The sequence below is a fragment of the Microtus oregoni genome, unplaced genomic scaffold (assembly GCF_018167655.1).
Source record: "Microtus oregoni isolate MIOR12 unplaced genomic scaffold, Mior012 000027F_ref0000203, whole genome shotgun sequence".
NCBI lineage: Eukaryota > Metazoa > Chordata > Mammalia > Rodentia > Cricetidae > Microtus > Microtus oregoni.
The window spans coordinates 20219624-20241040 of NW_024543086.1; the positions used below are offsets into that span (position 1 = coordinate 20219624).

Genomic DNA, 21417 nt, shown 5'->3' on the forward strand with positions numbered 1-21417 from the left:
CCAATGCTGTCAGCACCACTGGACCCCATGCCCCGGCTACTCCTTACCCAGCACTTCACGGTGCTCCTGGCCCTCAGCCTGCAGCATGTCTTTTAGATGCTCAGACAACTGCTGGTGCAGCTGAGAGCTGCTGGAGGCTGAGAAGGGCACAACTGTTCTACCATACTCGTCCAGGCCCAGCTTCAGGAGAGGGTCATCGAGGATCTCTGAGGTGTAGTTGATAGCCAGGAGGGCCAGGGTGATGCAGGTCAGGGGGACCAGGACCTGAGCCGCTACCATCTTCCATTCCCGCCAGCTGTATGCAGCTTTCTTCAGGAACATGGCCCAGAACTGCTGGCAGTGGAGGGCAAGCTGCGGTGGAAGGGAGGCAGATGACATGGCTGTACATGGGGGCTGGCCGCAGGCCAAGTGCTGACCCAAGTAGCACCACTCTGTGGAACTCTGGGTGACACTGTCCCAGGCAGCTACACCAAGAACAATTTGTGGTGATGTGGGGCCATGGGTGGAGCTCAAAAACTGAGAGGGCACATGGGTTTGTAAGGTCTCGCTGTAGCCACAGAAGCTTGGCAGATACTTTTCTCAGAGTACTGAGGGTCTGGCTGGGGCTCCCTGCCTTTCACCACAGAGAAGACTTTGGTCTAGTTTATACACAGCAGACAGACAACTCCTCTCACTGCCTCCCTGGACTCCCCTACGCTACATCTTTCCTTCTTGACCTCCTAAGTGCAGGTCTCAGGACCTAGGGATCAAGCTCCCAGGCCCAGGCTTTGCACATGCCGGGCTATTTGAATTTGCATTAGACTATTCTGGTTTTTGTTGTTGTTGTTTTGAGACAGGGTTTCTCTGTGTAACAGTCCTAGTTGCTAGTTGTCCTGAAATTAGCTCTTGTAGACTAAGCTGGCCTTGAACTCACAGAGATCCGCCTGCCTCTCCCTCCCAAGTGCTGGGATTAAAGGTGAGCGCCACCATCACCAGGCTTGGATTAGACTATTCTGACTCTAAAACGGGTGCAGAGTCCTCCCTGCTGCTCTCTGACCTCATTAGATGACTATCAAGGCAGGTAGCACAGAGCCTGGCATAAGGCAGGCTTCCCCAACAGGGCAATTTCAATGTTAAAAGCAAACACAGTTTTCTGTGAGTTCCCAAGCTAGAACATCAAGACATTCAGCCGGGAATGGCAGAGCACATCTGTAACCCCAGCCTTTGGAAGCAGAGCCAGGAAGGTCACAGCTTGAGGCCAGCCCTGGCCTATCAACTTAGACAACAGAGTGAACTCTTTTCTCACAAAATATCAAATAAAAAAGCCATTTGAATTAGTAGGTCTCTGTCGACCTACTAATCTGCCCTCAATTTTCTACTGGAACTCTGGATGTGTGGACGACCCCCTGCCATGTGCAGCACCCCTGCTGCGTGGTGTGGATGGCCCCCTGCCATGTGGAGAACCCCTGCTGTGTGGAGACCCCCTGCCGTGTGGAGACCCCCTGCCGTGTGGAGAACCCCTGCCATATGGACGGCCCCTGCCTCCCCTAAGATGAGGAGTTCAGAGAATGATAACCTTCCCGAGCTGGTCTTGTGTGGTCCCAGCTCCAGGTGCTCACCCCTGTGTTGAGCTTGAGCATGGCTTCTTCTTCCTCTATGAGGGCTCCAATGCCATTCGTTGGGTCCATCACTCCACACAAGTTACTATCCAAAGCCCAGTCACTTGCCCGCCTCTCATGCTGGTACTGCAGCGCAGGAAGCTGGATGGCTTGAATGTCCATGCTGGTGTCTACCAGCTTACCAACCCTGCACCAGATACAGTCACCAGTCATAACTCAGCTCGTCGGTAGAGGATGAAGCTATTGTTCCACCCAGCAACAGACACAGGAAGAGGACTTTTTATAGAGGCTCTGAAGCAGAGCAATGCCATCATCTTGTGTGCTCACGAGTTCACCTACCCACCAACACGTATCTCCAGAACATCATCCCTGTGTAGCCAGATGTAATGCCCACGGGAAAGAGATAACCAGCTGGGGTTCCAAAGGGAACTGCCCAGCATTTGTGACCAGGGTGTTTAGCGGGGAGAGAAGGGATGTACAGCACCATGGCTTCACCATGTATGAAGGTAGCTCATCACGCAACCTGTGCTGGGTCCCAAGAAAACAAAGTTCAGGGGCACTGCCAGCCAAAGCTAAACTGGGAGGCAGACAACTGTGCTTCAGAGGGCATGGCAGGGATAGACACTGTAGAGGGAGGCAGGCCATGGGGTTGCAAGTCCTGCAGCAGGTACTTGGGGCTGCACTGCAGCCTGCTCCAGGCTGTCACATGGTTCACAGGCACATTCTCTTTGGGCTCTGGTTAGGGATATGAGCTGTATCCCTAACCAGACAGTCTCCCCACACACTGGAAAGTTCTCGGAGGCAGGGCCCTCTCTGGTTCTTTTTCTCTTCTGGCATTTGTGTGGTAGTGTCCATGCTGCCCCTTGATATGGGATTCTCCTCAGTATGCTATGAATATGTTTTATTTTTTTTTCTTTTTTTTTTCTTTTTTTTTTAAATATTTATTTATTTATTATGTATACAATATTCTGTTTGTGTGTATGTCTGCAGGCCAGAAAAGGGCACCAGACCTCATTACAGATGGTTGTGAGCCACCATGTGGTTGCTGGGAATTGAACTCAGGACCTTTGGAAGAGCAGGCAATGCTCCTAACCGCTGAGCCATCTCTCCAGCCCCCTATGAATATGTTTTATTACCATTGTTTATTAAAGAAGCTGTTTTGACCAGTGGCTTATTAGAGTAAAGCCAGATGGGAAATCCGAACAGAGATACAGAGAGAAAGTAGGTGGAAAGAAGCTGTGTAGCTGCCAAAGGAGAAAGATGCCAGACAGAACCTTACCCGGTAAACCACAGCCTCGTGGCGATACACAGATTAATAGAAATGGGTTAATTCAAGATGTAAGAGCTAGCTAAAAACATGCCTAAGTCACTGGCCAAACAGTGCTGTAATTAATACAGTTTCTGTGTGATTTTTGGGTCTGAGTGCCGTGAAGCGAATGGGCAGTCCCTGCCTACAGCCCCAGCTAGTCACTGAGCAGAGAAACGACAGGATGAGCGAATGAGTAAAAAAATGAGTGAATGCGAACAGACGAACAAAAAGACCAGGAAGCCAATGACATTCTTTTCTATTTTAGTGCTTCTGACAAAAACCTCTAAGTGACCGATGTGTGTACCTAATGGAGCCACAAGATGGCCGTATAATCCATTCCAGGCATTTATCCAAGAGGAATAAATGCATGTAACCACACAGAAACTTGTATACAAAATGTCCACAGAAACATGACCGGTAAAAGGAAAAAGAGAAAGAGCACACATGTCCTTCAACTGATATGAATAAACAAAATGAAGGCTGCTCAGCTACGACAAGGAACAATGCTCTTCAGACACGTGCTACACCCTGGATGGACCTCAATGGAAGTGTGCTAAGTTGAAGATGAGACAAAATACCATACGCTGTATGATCAAATTTATGTCAAGTGTTCACGACAGGCAAAGCTTTAATGACAGAAAGCAGGTCTATGGCTGCAATTGACGGTGAGAAGGACAGGGAGTGCTAACATGTGGGTTTTAAGGAGCGGGGCAGAGAATGTCTAAAACACCTTAAATTTAGTACAGTGAAGACTGAGAAACTGTGAGCACATCAAAACCATATCAAAAAGGTGACTTTTAAATGTTATATAAATCATTTTAGTAAAGCTGACATTTAAAAACAAACAGAGTGCTGGGGAGGTAGCTGAGTGCACAGCAGTGGCCTAGCATGTGCCAGTCCCTGATAGGATTCTCAGCCCTGCAAAAACCCAGCCTAACCCAACCCTGCAAGCAGTCCTTGATCAGGAACAACTGAGCCACTGAGCGGCTGAGGGGCTTTCTGGTCTGTGTTTCTGCCTGGCTTTGTTCTCTGAAGCTTTCTTCAGGCCTTGCTCTGCTGGCCCCTACCCAGGCCCCCCTTCACTGATTTTTCCACCAAGCCCATTTATTTATTTGGATACAAGATGTTACTATGTAGCCCTGGCTGTCCTGGACTGAATTCTCTCTGGCCTTGAATTCACAGAGATCCATCTGCCTCTGTTTCCCAAGTGCTACGAAGAAAGGTGTGCACCACCTTATCTGGCCTTTTAAAAAAAATGTGTGTGTGTGTGTGTGTGTGTGTGTGTGTGTTACATGCCATGTATATGTGGAAGTCAGAGGACTTCCCTGGGGAGTCGTTTCTCTTCTTCCATCATTAGATGGGTCTCAGGGACCAAACTCAGGCTGACAGGCTTGTTCTGAGTCATCCCTGGTCCCAGACCTATTTATTTTTCAGAGTCAAATCACAGATTCAAGATAGAGCCACCAAGCCGGGCGGTAGTGAATTAAGAATAGGCCACCCACCATCTGAGTGTCTGCTGCGCTGCCCGTCCTTACTGCTAACAGGGTCCTGGGCAGGCTGGCAGAGACCCAAGGCATTTTTCTCCTGAGATGAGTTACTCAGATAAAGCACTGGCCTAGAGCTGAGGAAAAATAACAAGGTCAGAAGCTGGATGGGGTGATAAAGTGGACCGGGGACTAGACAGGCACTAAATCCCAGGAAACATAGAGATGCAGAGGCTTACACGATTTCTGAGAGTCACCTGGATTTGAGCCCTCAGGGACAGTTGACAGCAGATTGGCATGTGGCTCTTTTATTCAACTAAGACACACCAAAAGCTGCTCTGATTTTCCCTTCTTCTCTCCCCTGGCTGTTCTGTTTCAAGGTGCACAAACTCTTCCTGTGCCTGGCTGTACCCACTGGTCTCCCTGCAGCAATGCTGGCCTTTCCTGTTGGTCTCCACAGTCCCTGAGGTAGATGCCTTTAAGCACACAGCACAAGATCTTATAACTTAGGCTGTCTCCTCTGACCATGGTTTCCTCAAGAAGAAAAAATTATTTCATAAAAAAATATTTTACTTCCAGCTATTAGCACTATACCAGCCAGATAAGCATTCAAGACACTCTCAAGAAATATGGCAATGGTCTGGTACTCTAAGGATCCGAGAGCTAACCTACACCCTTTAGTATAGAAGCACAAATCCTGTGGGGTGACCCATGCCGTGCTGGCCTGTGTGTGGGGACGTAGGCCAGGCACACTCCTCACACTGAGGCCATGGCTGCGTCTCTGTGAGACTCACAGCTGAACTCTGCCTCGGAGCACCTGCCCTGCCCTGCTCACTCTCCACCTTCGACAGTGGCCTAGGGCAGAATCCTTAAAGAAAATCATCTCCAGTGAGGGTCTGGGACAGATGGAAGCCCACACTTACTGACCGAAGGAAGACTTCCTCCATGGTGGTGACAGAGGCTCCGAAGCTGGCGATGCCCAATTCCTTCTGCTTCTTCTCCAGTTTAGCAAACAGACTTTCAAACCTGAAAAAGTGATAAGGCTTTTGCAGACACTTTCTAAGTAATCACCTCTGTATACAATGCAGAAAAGACAGGGTAGAACTGTCTCTTGCAATGCTATCTTTCCTTCTTTAAAGACGAATTAAACACATATTCCCGGTGTTGTGCAAGTGTGCTACTGTCGAGCGACAGCCACACTGACAGAGTTCTTACTTTTATAGAGATGTTTTAGGTTCATGGAAAAATTAGAGGAGATAGAGACTTATTATGTCATCCTACACATTTTCCCTTCTGAGCACGTGGACTTGGGCCCTGAGTGTAGTAATATGAGCGGAGGGGCTGCGTCCCCAGCACCCCGGCCGCCTGCTAGCTTATGCCTGAAATAACAACACACAAACTGTATTCATTTAAACACTGCTTGGCCCATTTCTATCTAGCCTCTTCTAGGCTAACTCTCGCACCTGGACTAGCCCATTTCTTATAATCTGTGTAGCCCACGAGGTGGCTTACCAGGAGATTCTAGCCTACGTCCATCCTGGGTCGGAGCTTCATCACGTGTGTCCCAGAGAGCAGAGCTATCGCATCCACCCCGGGAGAGGGGAGCATGCGTCTCTGTTCCAGAGAGCAGAGCTGTGGAGTCTTAGCTCACTTCCTCTTCCTCCCAGCATTCTGTTCTGTTTACTCCTCCCACCTATGTTTTAACCTATGAGGCCAAGCAGTTTCTTTATTGCTTAACCAATGAAATCAACAGATTGATATATGACACTCCCACATATCACCTGAGAATACAAAGGAACCACAAAACAACCTGAAAAACAGACAGACAGACCGAACCCTTCTGATGATTATTACTTAACTGGAGGGCTTTGAGAATAACACTGGAAGAATCACAGAACAGATGTGATGTACAAAACATACAATTTCTACTAAAAAAAACCCCACAAAATCAAACACACACATAAACCATGTATATAAAAGTAGCAACAAAACGGTTGATATGATGGATATGAAGATAGATATGAAGATCTAAAAGTGATCCATAACAGAGTTAAAGATATTACCCAGAGGCAACACCGCTACCATTCTGACCAGGCAGGCAGAATGGAGAGAGGTGATGATCAAGTATTTGTGAGCTTCCCGACCCATTCAATAAATACTGGAAAACAAATGAAAAACCTTACTCAAAGCAACCATGAGAGAAGTACATGCTTTCAGCTGGGTGTGGTGGTGCACACCTCTGATCCCAGTACTGGGAGGCAGAGGCAGGTGGATCTCTATGAGTTCGAGACCAGCCCAGTCTATAAGAGCTAGTTCCAGGACAGGCACTAAAACTACAGAGAAACCTTGTCTCAGAAAAAAAAGAGAATATTTATTAAAACAGTTTTGAAAATGTGAAATGAATAGTGGAGTTTTTAAACTATGGTACACTTGAGTTATAGATCATCATGTTACTATAAAACTGCATTACTGAGCCAGGCGGTGGTGGCGCACGCCTTTAATCCCAGCACTTGGGAGGCAGAGGCAGGCGGATCTCTGTGAGTTCGAGACCAGCCTGGTCTACAAGAGCTAGTTCCAGGACAGGCTCCAAAACCACAGAGAAACCCTGTCTCGAAAAACCAAAAAAAAAAAAAAAAACCAAAAAAAAAAAAAACTGCATTACTGGACTGGAGAGATGGCTCAGAGGAGCAATTATTTCCTCGGTTCAGTTCCCAGCACCCTCTTCTGACCTCTGTAGGCACTGAGGACATGTAATGCTTAGACATACATACAGGCAAATCATCCACACACAATATAAAAATAAAAATTAAACCCACATTACATGGGCTGTGGAGTGTAACTTAGTGGTAGAGCAGTTGTTTAGCATGCATAAGGCCCTGGGTTGAGCCCGTTATAAAAAATGAACATTAGAAAACCTCATATACACATTCTTGCTGTGCTGGCTAGTCTCATGCCAACTTCACACAAGCTGTAGACATCTGAGAGGAGGAGGGGACCTCAACTGAGAGAATGCCTCCACACGGTCAGGCTACAGACTTAAGTCATGTCCTTAATTAGTTATTGATGTGACAGGGCCCACACTGTGGGTGGGGCCACTCTAGCTGGTGGTCCTGGGTTCTATAAGAAAGCAGGCTGAGCAAACCATGATGAGCAAGCCAGTAAGCAGCAGCTCTCTATGGCCTCTGCATCAGATCCTGCCTCCAGGATCCTACCCTGTTTGTGTTCCTGTCCTGACTTCCTTCAGTGATGAATAGCCATGTGGAAGTGTAAGCCAAATAAACCCTTTCCTCCCCAACCTGCTTTTGGCCCTGGTATTTCACCACAGCAGGAGTAACCCTAAGTGGGACAGACACTGATGCAAAGATTGTGGGGTACTGATGAGAGAGACCTGACCACGTGCCTTTCAGAGGACTGTGGAAAGGACTCTGGAGCTTTGGGCTAGAAAAGCCATTGAGTTCACATTATACGTGTCGGGAGAAATACAGATGAAAGACGTTTGTCTTGTGACGTTCCAGAGGGAAGTCTGAGTCACTTAAAGACTCAGAGTTAAGAATCTGTAGTTCTGGTCACTGGGAATGAAGAATTAGCAGTGGTCAATAAGATACCAGAACCACTAACGTGAAACCTTTTCTTTGTTGGGATAATCGATGCTGGTCAGCTGGAGCTGAGAAATTAGCTGTGATTAAGAAGAGAGCAGCATCACCGAGGGAAATCTTCAGGGAAGTGTTTCCTCAGGGTCAGCACGCAGAAGCTGTGGTACAGGGGTGGCCATGGCTGTACCATGCGCTGACAGCCAATAGGTCATGTGCAAGTGTTTCCCAGTTGATACTGAAGGTATTAGGGGTTGTGGAGAGCAGCTGAGGCTTGGCACTGCGTGGCAGGGCTGGGAATTCTTGAAGAGAGCCCAGGAGAAGCCCAGGAGACGCTGCTGGTCAAAGTGTAGTCCAGTTGCAGTGAGGACCATGGGATAAACACCCAGGACAGCAGCAACAGTGGCATGGAGCCAGCCTGCCACTAGGAGACAATCTGTGTGTGCTGCAGAGGGTGGAGCCAGAGAACAGGCCCAATAATATTTATTCATTTATTATGTATACAATATTCTGTCTGTCTGCATGTATGCCTGCAGGCCAGAAGAGGGCACCAGACCTCATTACAGATGGTTGTAAGCTACCATGTGGTTGCTGGGATTTGAACTCAGGACCTTTGGAAGAGCAGGCAATGCTCTTAACCACTGAGCCATCTCTCCAGCCCAGCCCAAGTCCTTCTGAGGAGGCCTTGAGTGGATTTCAGACATTGGATGTTGCCTTATTTACACAGGTGAAATTTGATTTTGCTTTGATTGTGACTGTACCCTGGTTCTTCCCTCTTGAAATAAGAAAGTATTTAATGAAGCCGGGCAGTGGTGGTGCATGCCTTTAATCTTAGCACTTGGGAGGCAGACACGGGGATCACTGTGAGTTCAAGGTCAGCCTGGTTCACAGAGTGAGTTCCAGGACAGGTTCCAAAGCTACAGAGAAACTTTGTCTCAGAAAAAAACCAACCAACCAACCAACCAACCAACCAACGAATGAACCAAACAACAACAACAACAAAAGAAATACCAGACCAGTGGATGCTTCAGAACCCCCATTCCTGGGCCAGAGATGCTCAAGCAGTCATAACAGAGAGGGAACAGAGCCCTCTCAGCCATGGGACCTTCCTAGGTCTGTATCTGTGCACTCTCTAGGACACGTACCTGTGTGTGCTTTCCTTGGGAAGAATAAAGGACAGCTCGGCCCCAGCATGGCTCTCCAGCATGGCATTGGGGACATAGTGGTGTACTAGCTGAGAGACACCTTCGGGATTGCAGTGTGGTTCTGTCACCAGTGTCATGTGGTAGCCCGCTCCTGGAACATATGGACCAAGTGTCAGGCCCTCTGGTGGCCCCACTGCTTCTGATACGCCACATCCCTGTGGCTCAAATCAGACACTTGCACACTGGGTACCACTGAACCAGGACAGGTTCATCTTGGGCTCTTCCGTGTAGTGTCACCTCCCACAACCTATGTGGGGAAAAGTGCTAGGGAAGCTGGGTCACTGAACGCAGCCAGGTGCCCCTCCTGGGAGCCAGAGCCTTCGTGAGGATAAAACCACCAGCAATAACCTAAGCATGCAAGTGTGTCTGTGTAGTAGGATTCATGCAGATCATGGCTGCCAGGAGGAGACAGCAGGAGCTGTGGGGCTATCCTGCACGCATTGAGCTCTGTCTGGCTTCTTGTCAATAATGCTTTTCAGGAAATGGCCCTTTCTTGTTCCCTTCAGAGACAAGGGTGTTGGACCCAGGACAATCAATGGCATGGCTAACTGGGCAAACAGACAAGAAGGAACAAGCAAAACTCTCGAGGCCCTAGTAAAGATGGACAGAAGACACTCTTGGTAAGGGAACCTCAGTATCTTCACTAGGCACATGGCCACTTAGGATGACAGGGCCCCTCTCTAGCCCTGGCTAGACTGGGGAAATCTCTAGGGGAAAGTGCTTGGCAGGGGAGAGGTGAGGTGAGAACGCTGGGGCATTTTGTGGGGAGAAGTACTCTTGTATGAGAGGAGGAGACAGGCACAGTTAGACCCAGAGGTCACAACAGAAAGCCACACATTCCACACAGCAGGGGGCTGACTCGGCACTCAGCCTGCTGGACTGGGTTGAGCAATGAATACTGCTCTTAATGCGAGTAGCATGAAGGAAAGCACCCATGTCTACTCCCACGGATTCCTGCCCTGGGCAGTCCTGCTGTGGACTAAACAAGAGCCCTACCACTCAAGTACTCTGTCCTACTATACCCACTGGATGGACAAGAGAAGAGAAAGCTCGAAGATGGCCTTGCCCAGCCACTATGGGGACCCTTCGCAGGGGGTAGTGGCACTGGCCCTATCATTAGATGGAGGCTGACCTGAACTCCTCCTTCACCCTTCTCACCATATTTCTGCTTGAGGAACAGTGATGACCCACAGCACTGTAGCTCCCCCTTGGCCATGATGGCGATGCGGTCTCCCAGCAGGTCAGCTTCGTCCATGAAGTGAGTGGTCAGCAAGATGGTGCGGTCGCTCTTCTGCTGCTGAAGAAGGTCCCAGATGGCCCTCCTGGACACTGCATCCATGCCCGAGGTGGGCTCGTCTAACATCAATACCTGGAGGGCAGAGGTGAAGCCTTGTGACAGTGACAGAGCCATGTCTCAGGCTCAGGATGGCTGTGCTGTGTGGCCTTCTGCAGCTTGACTTGGGGGTTAGTAAGATGTCCTCACCACCCCTGGGGCTGTCCTTGTGTAGGAGCCTGACTTGGCTGCATCAAGAGGCCAGACCCCTGCCCTATACCTTGGAACCGGCTATGAGGGCGATGCCAATGGAGAGTTTGCGCTTCATCCCCCCACTCAGGAATTTGGACCGCAAGTCCCGCTTGTCCTCCAGACTAAGGATGTGCAGCATCTGCTTGACTTCTTCAGGGCACTTCTGGAGAGAGAGGCCTTTCAACTGAAAGGTGGGGAGGAGAAGTACGAGTCAGGTGGCGATAAAGGTGCCAAACCCTCTAGCAAGTTCTCTGGCCTAAGAGATATCTTCCTTTGGCATGAATGGACTCTGCTCATCTGCCTAGGACTTGCTTCCATGGACTAGCTCCTCAGAACAGACTACTGAGAGGCTAATGGAATACTGGGACAGCTGCAGAATCCTTGGTAGAACAGTCACTACCCACACGTCTCTGTCACCCTAACTCACCTGTGCATAGAAGTAGAGGTGTTCTGCAACTGTCAGGTTGTCAAACAGGACATCGTGCTGGGGACACAGGCCCAAACTCTTTCGGATTTGAGCCATGTCTTGGGAAATTTCATACCCATGAATATATGCATGTCCACTGGTAGGGGGAAAGAGACCTGCAGCCAAATCAAAGACCCCCAAGTTCATCATGAAAATCTTGTTCACTTGTGCAAGGTACAATGACCTCCTGACTCAGCTAACTCACTGCCCCCATTTTACTGAGGACCGTATCCAGAAGACAGTATTGGACCCCTGCATTCGGCTACGTTAGGCTCTGTCCAGCAGAGCAGTAGGAGACGAAGGATGGAACCTCAAGCTCTGTTGCAGGGCACACCACTCTGTCATAAATCAGAAACTCACTCTCATGCACACAAGTGTGTGCAGATACTGGCTCCAGCACTATCACAAGCCCCACTCTCAATGTCAAGGTGTGTGCTACTGACAAGCACCTCAGTGTTTCAGGAAGGCGAGGAATAGTTCCACACCGGTGAAGCATACAGGGGATGAAGAGTCCCCTCCTTTCCTCCTCGTATCCTTTACTCTTTCCCATGGGTACTGGAACTGAACGTAGGGCTCAATGAATGCCAGACAATCACTCCACACGGATGCACACCCCTAGCCCAGCACAGCTCTCTTCAGTCCTGTGTGGCTGGAGAATTAGCTGTACTTGTCATTACTGACCCCACCAGGTTTGGGCATTCATAGACAGGCTGAGAACAGGGTGGGAACCATTTAAAGGCTCCCGTATGTTCCTCTGGGCCATGGGCCTAAAACTTAACTGGGTATGAATGAAAGTCATATGAGAAAAATCCATGGCTGATGGGAAGTAGCCAGAGGGGAAGGGCCTGTCTGTCTGTCATAGATGGACATGGAGCTACCTCTCACCTGTTAGCATGGACATGGTCGTGGTCTTGCCAGCACCGTTGTGGCCCAGTAGGACTGTTATCTGTCCTTCATACAGGTTCAGGTTCAGGTCTCTGATGCCCACTTTGTCCTTATTACCCACTTGGAACACCTGTAGGTAAGGCAGAGAGCTGCCTGACTTCCTGTGGCTCTCAGGGTCTTCCTTTCCCTTTAGGCCTAGTATCTCAGGACACTGAAGCAGGCACCATGAATCAACACCCAGAACAGAATTGTGGGGCGAGGCTACATGCCTCTGTTAGTCCCTACATGACTTCCTTCTTGTTACTGTGCATCCAGTGTAGCCTGTACTGAGTAGCTAGTGCAAGGAACACCCAGGACTAGATGGCCACAATGCCACAACACCACAACACTAGCCAACCTGGGGCCAGACGTGAAGGGATGGTCTGTACCCTGGAGAGTGGGTCAAGAGCAGCTGCGGGGATCCTATCCTCCTCCTTCAGGTGTTTAGGATAGCTGGAGGGAGCCAGGCCTAGAGAGAGCATCTCTAGCTGACTGGTCTGCCTTCAAGGCCTCACCTTAGATAGATGCTTGATTTTGATCCCAGCTACCAGGTCCTCCGGCTCGGCTTCAAAGTACTCAGTTCTGAGAGCCTTTTCGGGGTCACTGTCTTCTTCTTCTTTCCCAACGACCATCCTTGGGTTCCCGCACCAGTAGGAGGGCTGGGATGCAGGCACGTGGGTATCAGAGTCATTAGTGTCAGTTCATTTTATTCGTGGGCAACAAAGTAACTACCATCGACACACTAAAGACGTGCAACAACATGATGTCACTGCACCTTCACAGGGTGTATGGCTGAGGAGACAACACCATCTTTATACTGAGTCCCTGCATGTTTTCTGATTTGACTATACCTGGGAAAGCTCTAGTTCTTGCCTCCTAATCTGGTAAATGGGCACAAGAGTGGACTGTTGTGAAATTCAGATTTAACAAAGAAAAGGGAATTTGTCATCGTTATGAAGAGACATCACTGAGCAGCCCTGTCCAGAGCACTATCAGAGCCTAAGAGGAACGGGGTTGTATCTCTGCCCTCTCTCTTCAGCAGTGACAAGCTCCCTGTGGATGGGGGGGGGGGTGGGGGACGAGAGGATATGATGTCTGCTGAGGATCTGTTAGTTCTGTCCTCAGTTCTGATGGGCACACTGTACCGGTACCAGACACATCTTGTATGGAAAGTGACTGTGAAGTCAGAATGGATTTCACATAACAAAAGCCCATAATTCAATGGCATTTTCCCTTCATAGCTATGGCCGGGTGGTGGTGGTGCACACCTTTAATACCAGCACTCAGGAGGCAGAGGCAGGTGGATCTCAGTGAGTTCCAGGCCAGCCTGGAGCTACAGAGCGAGTTCTAGACAGACTCCAAAGTTACAGAGAAGCTCTGTCTTGAAAAACACTAAAAAAGAGTAATAATGTCTGTCTTCTCTAACAACAGGTATCATCTTGCATTTGATGGAATACAATAGCTGACACTTGACAAATACTTGCTGAATCAAAAAATAAAAAAGAACTGGACCTAACTATCAATTGGAAGTTGCTAGTGGATGATGGTGAACCCTGGCCTGGGGATACTACGTCACCACTACAAATGAAGTTCACTCATTAAAAACGCTATATATTTAAGTAGAAATATGCTTCCAAACTAAAAATACACTTATAAATATGGCTAAATAAAAGACTAAGAACTAAAAATAGATACTTAGGCATATGCATTCAAAATAACAAACACTGCTATAATAATAAAAAGCACATTTCATGTCTGGTTTATAATATGGTCCACTTTTATCAAGCAAATTGTCTGCAGGGGCCAGGCAGGAAGTGCACAGGACAAGTGTGCAAAGGCCATGAAGACTAGTACTGTCTAGTATCCAACAGCATCTAGAATCACATTGGAGACAACCCTCTGGGCGTGTCTGTGAGCGAGGTGGGAAGACTCACATTACACATAGGTTTCATTGTTCATTCATGACTGAAGGAAAAGGAGAAAATGAACGGAGCACCAGCATTCAGGATGTCTACTTCCTGAATAGAGACACTATGTGACATTGTGTTCCTGCTGCCATGTCTTCCCTGAAAATGAATGAAATTTATGCCCTGGCAATGCTGAACTCAGGACCTTTGGAAGAGCAGACAGTGGTCTTAATCGTGGAGCCATCTCTCCAGTCCCCCAATAGAATGTATCCTCCCCGCCCCAAACTGTAGCCAGAATAAACCCATCTTTCCTTAAGATGCTTTTATTAGGTGTTTGTCAATGAGAAAAGCATTAAAAGGGCACAACCAGGCATCAGCAGTGCTCCTTTCTAGTGGTGGGAAGTGCTATCTATTTCAAAAGTGTGGTTCCCATCCCCACAAAAAAAGCTTCATTATTTTGTAGGCAGAACAGTAAGCTGTTTGTTGTTATGCTGGGGACAGACCTCAGTGTTTATAGGCGAGGTCCTGGGCTTAAACCTTGACATTATTTCTAAAAATTAAAAGATTTTTCATAAACAAGGAAGTGTGTTTGAGGGCACCAGTGGCTGTGTGCTTCAGTGAGCCTGCATCTCAGACCCCGGGGAATAAAGTCTGTCTTTATCCTATGAACAAATCTTAAGGGCCTTTGGGACAGAGATGCACGGGTCAGAGTTCCCTAAGTCAGCCCTACACAGGTGTCATGCACTGGAACTGGAAGGGGTCCCATGTGAGTGCTGGGGACACCTCTGTCCCCCAAAGAAGTGACCTGCTTGAAGAACAGGGCATCAGCACTCACCATAAGGAAGAAGTACCAGGGCTGGGGCACGCCAAACTGGCCTGGGAAGACAGCCTCCACGTACCAGGTCACCAGGCCGTAGAGCACCGAGTCCAGCAGCAGCATCCCCAGCACTTGTCCAAAGCAGAAATCGTCATCCACGTTGACAGGGTTCAGGAGGTCACGCCACTGGATGCCAGTGCCTGAGGATTCACCAGGAGTAGTCCATAACCGTCCTGGCTACACCTCCCACGTGCTGGTATTAAAAGTGTGCACCACCACACTCAGCGTATGCTGAGTTAGGGACTGAGCCCTAGGTAGACACAATCAGCTGAGCCACATCCCACCCCTAGACAACTTTTCTTCAAGTCTTGAAGACAGCAGTAAGTTTAAAAAATTAGCAAATTGGAATACTATCAAAAGCTCATGAACTTGAGCTAAGGAGATGGCTCAGAAGTGAAGAGCAATGGTACTTCTTCCAGAGGACCTGGGTGTGATGCCTAGCACCATTTAGGTGACTAACAACCCTCTGTAATTCCAGTTCCAGGGTATCCAACTCCCTCTCCTGGCCTCTGCAGGTAATGCATGTATGGAGTGCACAGAAGCAAATGCAGGCAACTCTCTCCAGTGACATCTTTAGTTTTTTAAATTTATTATTTTTATATTTTTTACTTTTTTAGATTTTCAAGACAGGGTTTCTCTGTGTATCCCTGGCTGTCCTGGAACCCACTCTGTAGACCAGGCTGTCCTGGAACTCACTCTGTAGACCAGGCTGGCCTTGAACTCAGAGATTTGCCTAAGTCTGCTTCCCAAATGCTGGGATTAAAGGCATGTGCCACCATTGTGTGGCTATCTTTAAAATTTTTAAAAGCTCATAAACTTTGCATTTCATTGGTTACATGTTTACATACACATACATATATGCATATGTATATACATAGGTACACAAATGCATGCACACATGAGATGTGGTGTTAGGTCAGTGTGAACCTATAAAACCGAAAGAACTCAGGACTATTGTGAAGCTCTACGAAGCTCATCATCGGTGGGGAGCTACAAGGCACATCAGTGTCATAGCCTTGAAAGCCTGGACCTAAGCATCTGACAGTCTTCCATTGGCCAGAGGACCCTGGATGAAATGTTTGCTCCACAGCCTTGGTGAATATGTACCCTCAAACAGCTACAGAGCTGTCTGTTTTAAGGAAAGTCACACACATATATGTGACAGTTGCTTAGCTTGGTTTTTGTGGGACTCTTAACAGTGGGAACAGGGGCTGTCTCCAATACTTTTACTGGCTTTTGGGACCTTTTTCCTCATACTGAATTGCCTTGCCCAGCCTTAATATAAGGGGAGGATTTTAGTCTTACTGTTTTGTTGATATTATGAGAGGTCCGACCTTTTCTGAACAGAATTTGAGGAGAAGTGGATGGGGGGCAGCAGAGGGGAGGTGGTGAGGAAGTACTGGAAGGAGAGGTGGGAGGGGAAACTGTAGTCAGGATGTAAAATAAATACATTAATTAATTAATTAAAAAAGAAAAGTCACTACACAACTTTGAAAAAAAAGGTGACATACATTGAGATTCCTCTTTGGAAATGGTCTTTTATTTTAAAAAATATTTACTTTCATTATTTTTAAATTACGTATCGGAAGTTGTTTGTGGCTGCATGTGGGTATGTGTGTGAGTTCAGGTGCCACAGGAGGTCAGAGGAGTCAGATCGTCTGTACCTGGAGTTAGACAGTTGTGAGCTGCCTGATGTGGGTGTTGGGAGTGAACCCCAATCCTCTGAAAGTTAAGTAGGTGCTCTTAAATAATGAGCCATTTCTTCTACCCTGTAAAAGGCTTTCTTTTTTTGTTTTTGTTTTTCAAGACAGGGTTCCTCTGTAGCTTTGACGGCTACCCTGGAATTCGAGGTTGGCCTTGAACTCACAGAGATCCACCTGCCTCTGCCTCCTGAGTGCTGGGATTAAAGGTGTGCACCACCACTGCCCGGTTCTGTAAAAGGCCTTTTAAAAAGTTCTAGAGGCCTTGGAAGTTTCTGCTATTTTACAATGTCTACACTCTATCCATAGGCTACTAATGACAGAAACACACAGGTGTTGTGTTTTGACCTCTTGAACTCCCTACCCCCACCTCCTTGGTGCTGGGATTACAGAAGCACCGCCATGTCTGGTTTTATTCAGTGCTAGGCAACAACCCAGGCCCTCATAAAAGGTAGTTGTTTTGTTGATATTTGTTTGCTTGTTTTGTTTTATAAGACAGAGTTTCACTCTAGCCCATGTATGGAACTCATTATGTTTCCTGGGCAGCCTCAAACTCACAACAATTCTGCTGTGACTTCCTTAGTGCTAGGATTACCTTGCTCAGTGGTATGGTTTGAATACATGGCCTTATATTCATCTGTTTCCAGTTAACAGTGTGAGAGACAGCCCTCATAAACGAACCAAAGCTGCTGGGCGGTGGTGGCGCACATCTTTAACCCCAACACTTGGGAGGCAGAGGCATGCGAATCTCTGTGAGTTTGAGGCCAGCCTGGTCTATAAAGAGAATTCCAGGACAGCCAGGACTACACAGAGAAACCCTGTCTTTGTTGTTGTTGGTTTTTGTTTTTTGAGACAGGATTTCTCTGTGAAACAGCATTGGCTGTCCTGGAACTCAATCTGTAGACCAGGCTAACCTCAAACTCACCTCTGTTGAGTCCCCCTGCCTCTGCCTCCTGAGTGCTGGGATTAAAGAAAAGCCCTGTCTTGAAAAACCAAAAATGAACAAACAAAAACAACCTCCCCAAACACAAAACAAAACAAAACAAACAGCAAAAGGACCAAAGCTGTCATGAAACAGGTCTTAAGGAATGGTTTTCCCTTTCGGTCTCCTGCTCTATGAGAAACTACATCCATGATGCCGTGTTGGAAACAGGTGTCCCATCTCCAGAACAGCCTCCAGAGCGGTGAGAACCAGGCTACTGTTTCACACATTACCAGCCTCAGGGGCTCTCTGACAGCAGCACAGACACCAGACCAGAAGGGCCTCATGCAGTGAAGGGAGAGAATGACTCCCAACAGCTGTCTGCTGGCCACCACACATGCCCTGGGGCACATGGATGCTCCTGTGTGCACACATACTCACAATAAAAAATGTAGTAAAAAAGTTTCTAAAGGGAATGGTGAGACGGATTAAGAGTATTTGCTACTCTCGCAGAGGACTGAAGTTGGATTCCTGCACCCACATCAGGTGATTCACAACCCTTGTAACTCCAGTTCCAGGGGACCTGATACCTTCTTCTAAATCTGTAGGATCTTCACTCACATGTGCACAACCCCTACACACACACACACACACACACACACACAGAGTTGAAAATAAAAATAAACTTAGAAGGCCGGGCAGTGGTGGCGCATGCCTTTAATCTCAGCACTTGGGAGGCAGAGACAGGCAGATCTCTGTGAGTTTGAGGCTAGCCTGGTCTACAAGAGCTAGCTGCAGGACAGGCTCTAAAACTACAGTGAAACTCTGTATTGAAAAAAAAATTACACTTAGAAAACTTTCAAATACAGAAGGAGGAAGAGAATCAAGCTAATTGGTAAAATCTAGTCACTGGACAGAGCAGATGGGGTGACCGACACCTCTCGTGTTGTGTTTGGCTCCTAGTGGCCTTATCTGAGCTACTTCCCCGCTAGTCTAGGGCCAAGCTAAACACCCTAGCTCAGGTGCTCCAATAAGTTTGCTTTCCACCTGATGTGAGTCTAACTGTTAGAAACACTTTGGGCAAGATGCTTCTTACGAAGCTGCAAGAATCAGCAAGGCATGACTTGACGACTTTTGAGGATAAGACTTACCTTTGGCTTCAAATTTTCCTATGAGCTGGGCTCCCATTGCCATGGCAACATTAGATAGGAGACAGGATAAGAGCTTTTGGCTCAGGGTCATCCAGTTGTACCGAGGAGCCACGAAAAAGTAGGGGATGAAGGTGAAGTAATACAGGAAGCCACCCACGGCAGCTGCTATGTTGGCTGTGGGGAGAAGGAGCATGGGTGCCATGAACTTGCTAGGAGACTTCTACCCCACCCAAGTCAGATCCTACCCCACCCAAAACCCAGCACAGGGACTACAGCATCTTCTGCATTATTAGCCCCCTCATGCAGATCTTTGCCCACCTGCAGCAGCACACACAAAAATGTGTACACATAAAACACGCTGGCAACAGCTTGAATGTAAAATAGCAACCAAGCTACTATTTTGCATATGTTTTTTAAAAACCAATAAAATTACTTGATAGGGAGCTTGAGAATTCACAGTGAGGTATGGACTGACCTGAGACATACTCATTTTTCGGAAAAATTTAAAATCATTTAAGCTTAAAACTACGAATAATTACTAGGAGAAATGTAGCTTGTATATTACAAGCTATCAGACAGCCAAAAACTATTGTGAACTTTCTCTGTTCAACAGAAGTCAGCAAGGAAGAAAACATAAGCACAAGATGACAAGAAGTTGAACACAAAATTCAGAGAGCAGAAACGACTTGAGTGTACAGGCAGGCGAAGCTTTCATTGCTAGTATCTCAGCAGTCCACAAAGTCACACTTGCCTTCTGCCGACTCCCCTTTCCCTGTAACATCCTGCCGCTCCTCTCTGGCTCACAGTGCACGCTCTCTGCCCTCTACCCATCGCCTGGCTCCTTCCTGGGGGATTCTAGGAGGCTCTGTTATGGCCTTTATTGTATTCCTTTCTGCCTTCCTCTCAAACTCAGCCTTGGGGTCATCAAAATACATCCCTTTGATCCTGTGACCATGCATAAACCCCCTTGTTTCCCTAGACCTGCATGACTCCAGTCCTCTGGACTAAGGGGAACAACAGGACTCACCTTTACTGAAGAAGGTACTGACCATGAAGCTGAAGGAGATGGAGGAGATTGCAAAACACAGCAGGAAGACCAGCACCAGGGAGGGGTCGCTGTTCGAAAGGACTGCTATGTCCTTCTTCACCTGTAGAAGCCAGAGTGGCAGGGTGAGGCAGGGAAGGCAGAAATGAACCAGGAGGGGCCTAAATTTCCAGGTCTCAGGGACACTGTTGGATGGGAAGGGATCCTTGTTTCACCCAGTGGGAAGCCCTGCTTCTTTTCCCCAGCAGGGGAAAGATTTGCCCTGGGGTCAGTGGCCATGAATGTTCTACGGCCTAGAGTGCTGGGATCTCTGCACCCCCCTTCTTCCTGCTAAAGTCCTCACAGAAGCCACACTTACTTTGACACAGAACAGCAGGGTCATGAAAGAGACCATGATGAGGAAGAACAGGAAGAACATGAGGAACCACGCACTCCAGTGCAGCCAGCTGCTGAGCCCCATCATGCGCATGTACTCCTGTGGACGGGAGACGGCATCACAGAGTCAGGCTATTATCCTGTCTGCACGCTAGCAGCTTTTCCCCACAGTCCTATGTGTGCCAGTCTGCTTATAAAAACACAGTGCCATCTATAGGGCAGGGGGCAGCCCAGCACACCTGTGCTGTACGCATAGGCAGGAATTACCCAGCATACATGAGGGGAAAGAGAAGGCTGTGGTCTGTCATGCTAGTGCCTGTCCAACAGTTCTTATCCCTGTGGTGAGAATTTAGTCCTTTTCTGCATTTCATCAGTGTTACACACCACCTATCTGGGAGGCTACCTGACAGTCAAATCAGCATTAATTGCCCTTTCCTAAGTCACGATGGTCGGCCCCACTCCCTAGCCCACCACGCAATGTGGCCTGGTCTGTTCTGCGTCATGAGAGCTAAGACCATTGGGCCCACTAAGTTCTGTCATGCCAGGAAACCCCCTTCTCTGCTTGTGCCTCATTCAGGCGTGACACAGGTACCCAAAAGATGTTAAGCTGGTGAATTCTCTGCGTCCCTCAGGGATGCCTTGTATGCCGTGGAGCACACCACACTCCCAAGGAATGCTCCCAAGTCTACAGGGATGTCCTGTATGCCGTGGGGCACCCCACACTCCCAAGGGATGCTCCCAAGTCTGCAGGGATGTCCTGTATGCCGTGGGGCACCCCACACTCCCAAGGGATGCTCCCATGTCTTCATATTACTTGAGCTGATTCTGAGAAGCCAGGAGTGTCAGCTGGCATTAAGATCCAGAGTCACCCAGTCTGGTCCCCTCCTAAGGTTGGCAGACTCTGTAGGCTACTGACCACATTGACAGCAGCCTCCTGGGCTGTGAGCCTTGACCAGTTTGTGGCCAAGCACACACATTAAAAGACCTAGGCATCTGCTCATTTGCCTTCCCACATTGAAGGAGAACCTTTTAGGGAAAGGAGCATCCTGTCTCTGTGGAAGAATAGGATAAGGTAACCTGCAGCAGCTCTGACCAGGTCTTTCATTCTGGCCTGCTTATCAAGCCGTCGGGAGCAGCTCCTCCACTGACCAATGCTGCCTACGGGTTCTGGGAATCTAAAGCTGCAGAGGCATTGTAAAGCGAAAATTCAGCTCTTGGCTGGCAGTGTGGCTCAGTGGTAGAGTGCTTACATTCTTGAGACCCTGAGTTCCATTTCAACACTGACAATAGAAGCAAAACCAAACAGAACAGAACAAAAACACCAGGAGGGCCTTGGAGA

The 21417-nt window shown here is 48.1% G+C and overlaps 1 protein-coding gene across 6 annotated transcripts in view; it reads right to left on the bottom strand.

The window, feature by feature from the left end:
* Positions 1 to 21417, bottom strand: part of Abca3 (ATP binding cassette subfamily A member 3) — a 59050-nt gene that overhangs the window by 15355 nt on the left and 22278 nt on the right. For all 6 annotated transcript variants that reach the window (XM_041676103.1, XM_041676104.1, XM_041676106.1 and 3 more), the window contains 13 exons: positions 20062 to 20178; positions 19686 to 19806; positions 18659 to 18832; positions 14844 to 15025; positions 12617 to 12760; positions 12063 to 12192; positions 11139 to 11293; positions 10740 to 10895; positions 10345 to 10555; positions 9127 to 9277; positions 5319 to 5417; positions 1599 to 1785; positions 48 to 351 (listed from right to left, as the gene is read on the bottom strand). In XM_041676103.1, coding sequence (XP_041532037.1) covers positions 48 to 351; positions 1599 to 1785; positions 5319 to 5417; positions 9127 to 9277; positions 10345 to 10555; positions 10740 to 10895; positions 11139 to 11293; positions 12063 to 12192; positions 12617 to 12760; positions 14844 to 15025; positions 18659 to 18832; positions 19686 to 19806; positions 20062 to 20178 — 2131 coding nt within the window. The remainder of the gene's footprint in view (positions 1 to 47; positions 352 to 1598; positions 1786 to 5318; positions 5418 to 9126; positions 9278 to 10344; positions 10556 to 10739; positions 10896 to 11138; positions 11294 to 12062; positions 12193 to 12616; positions 12761 to 14843; positions 15026 to 18658; positions 18833 to 19685; positions 19807 to 20061; positions 20179 to 21417) is intronic.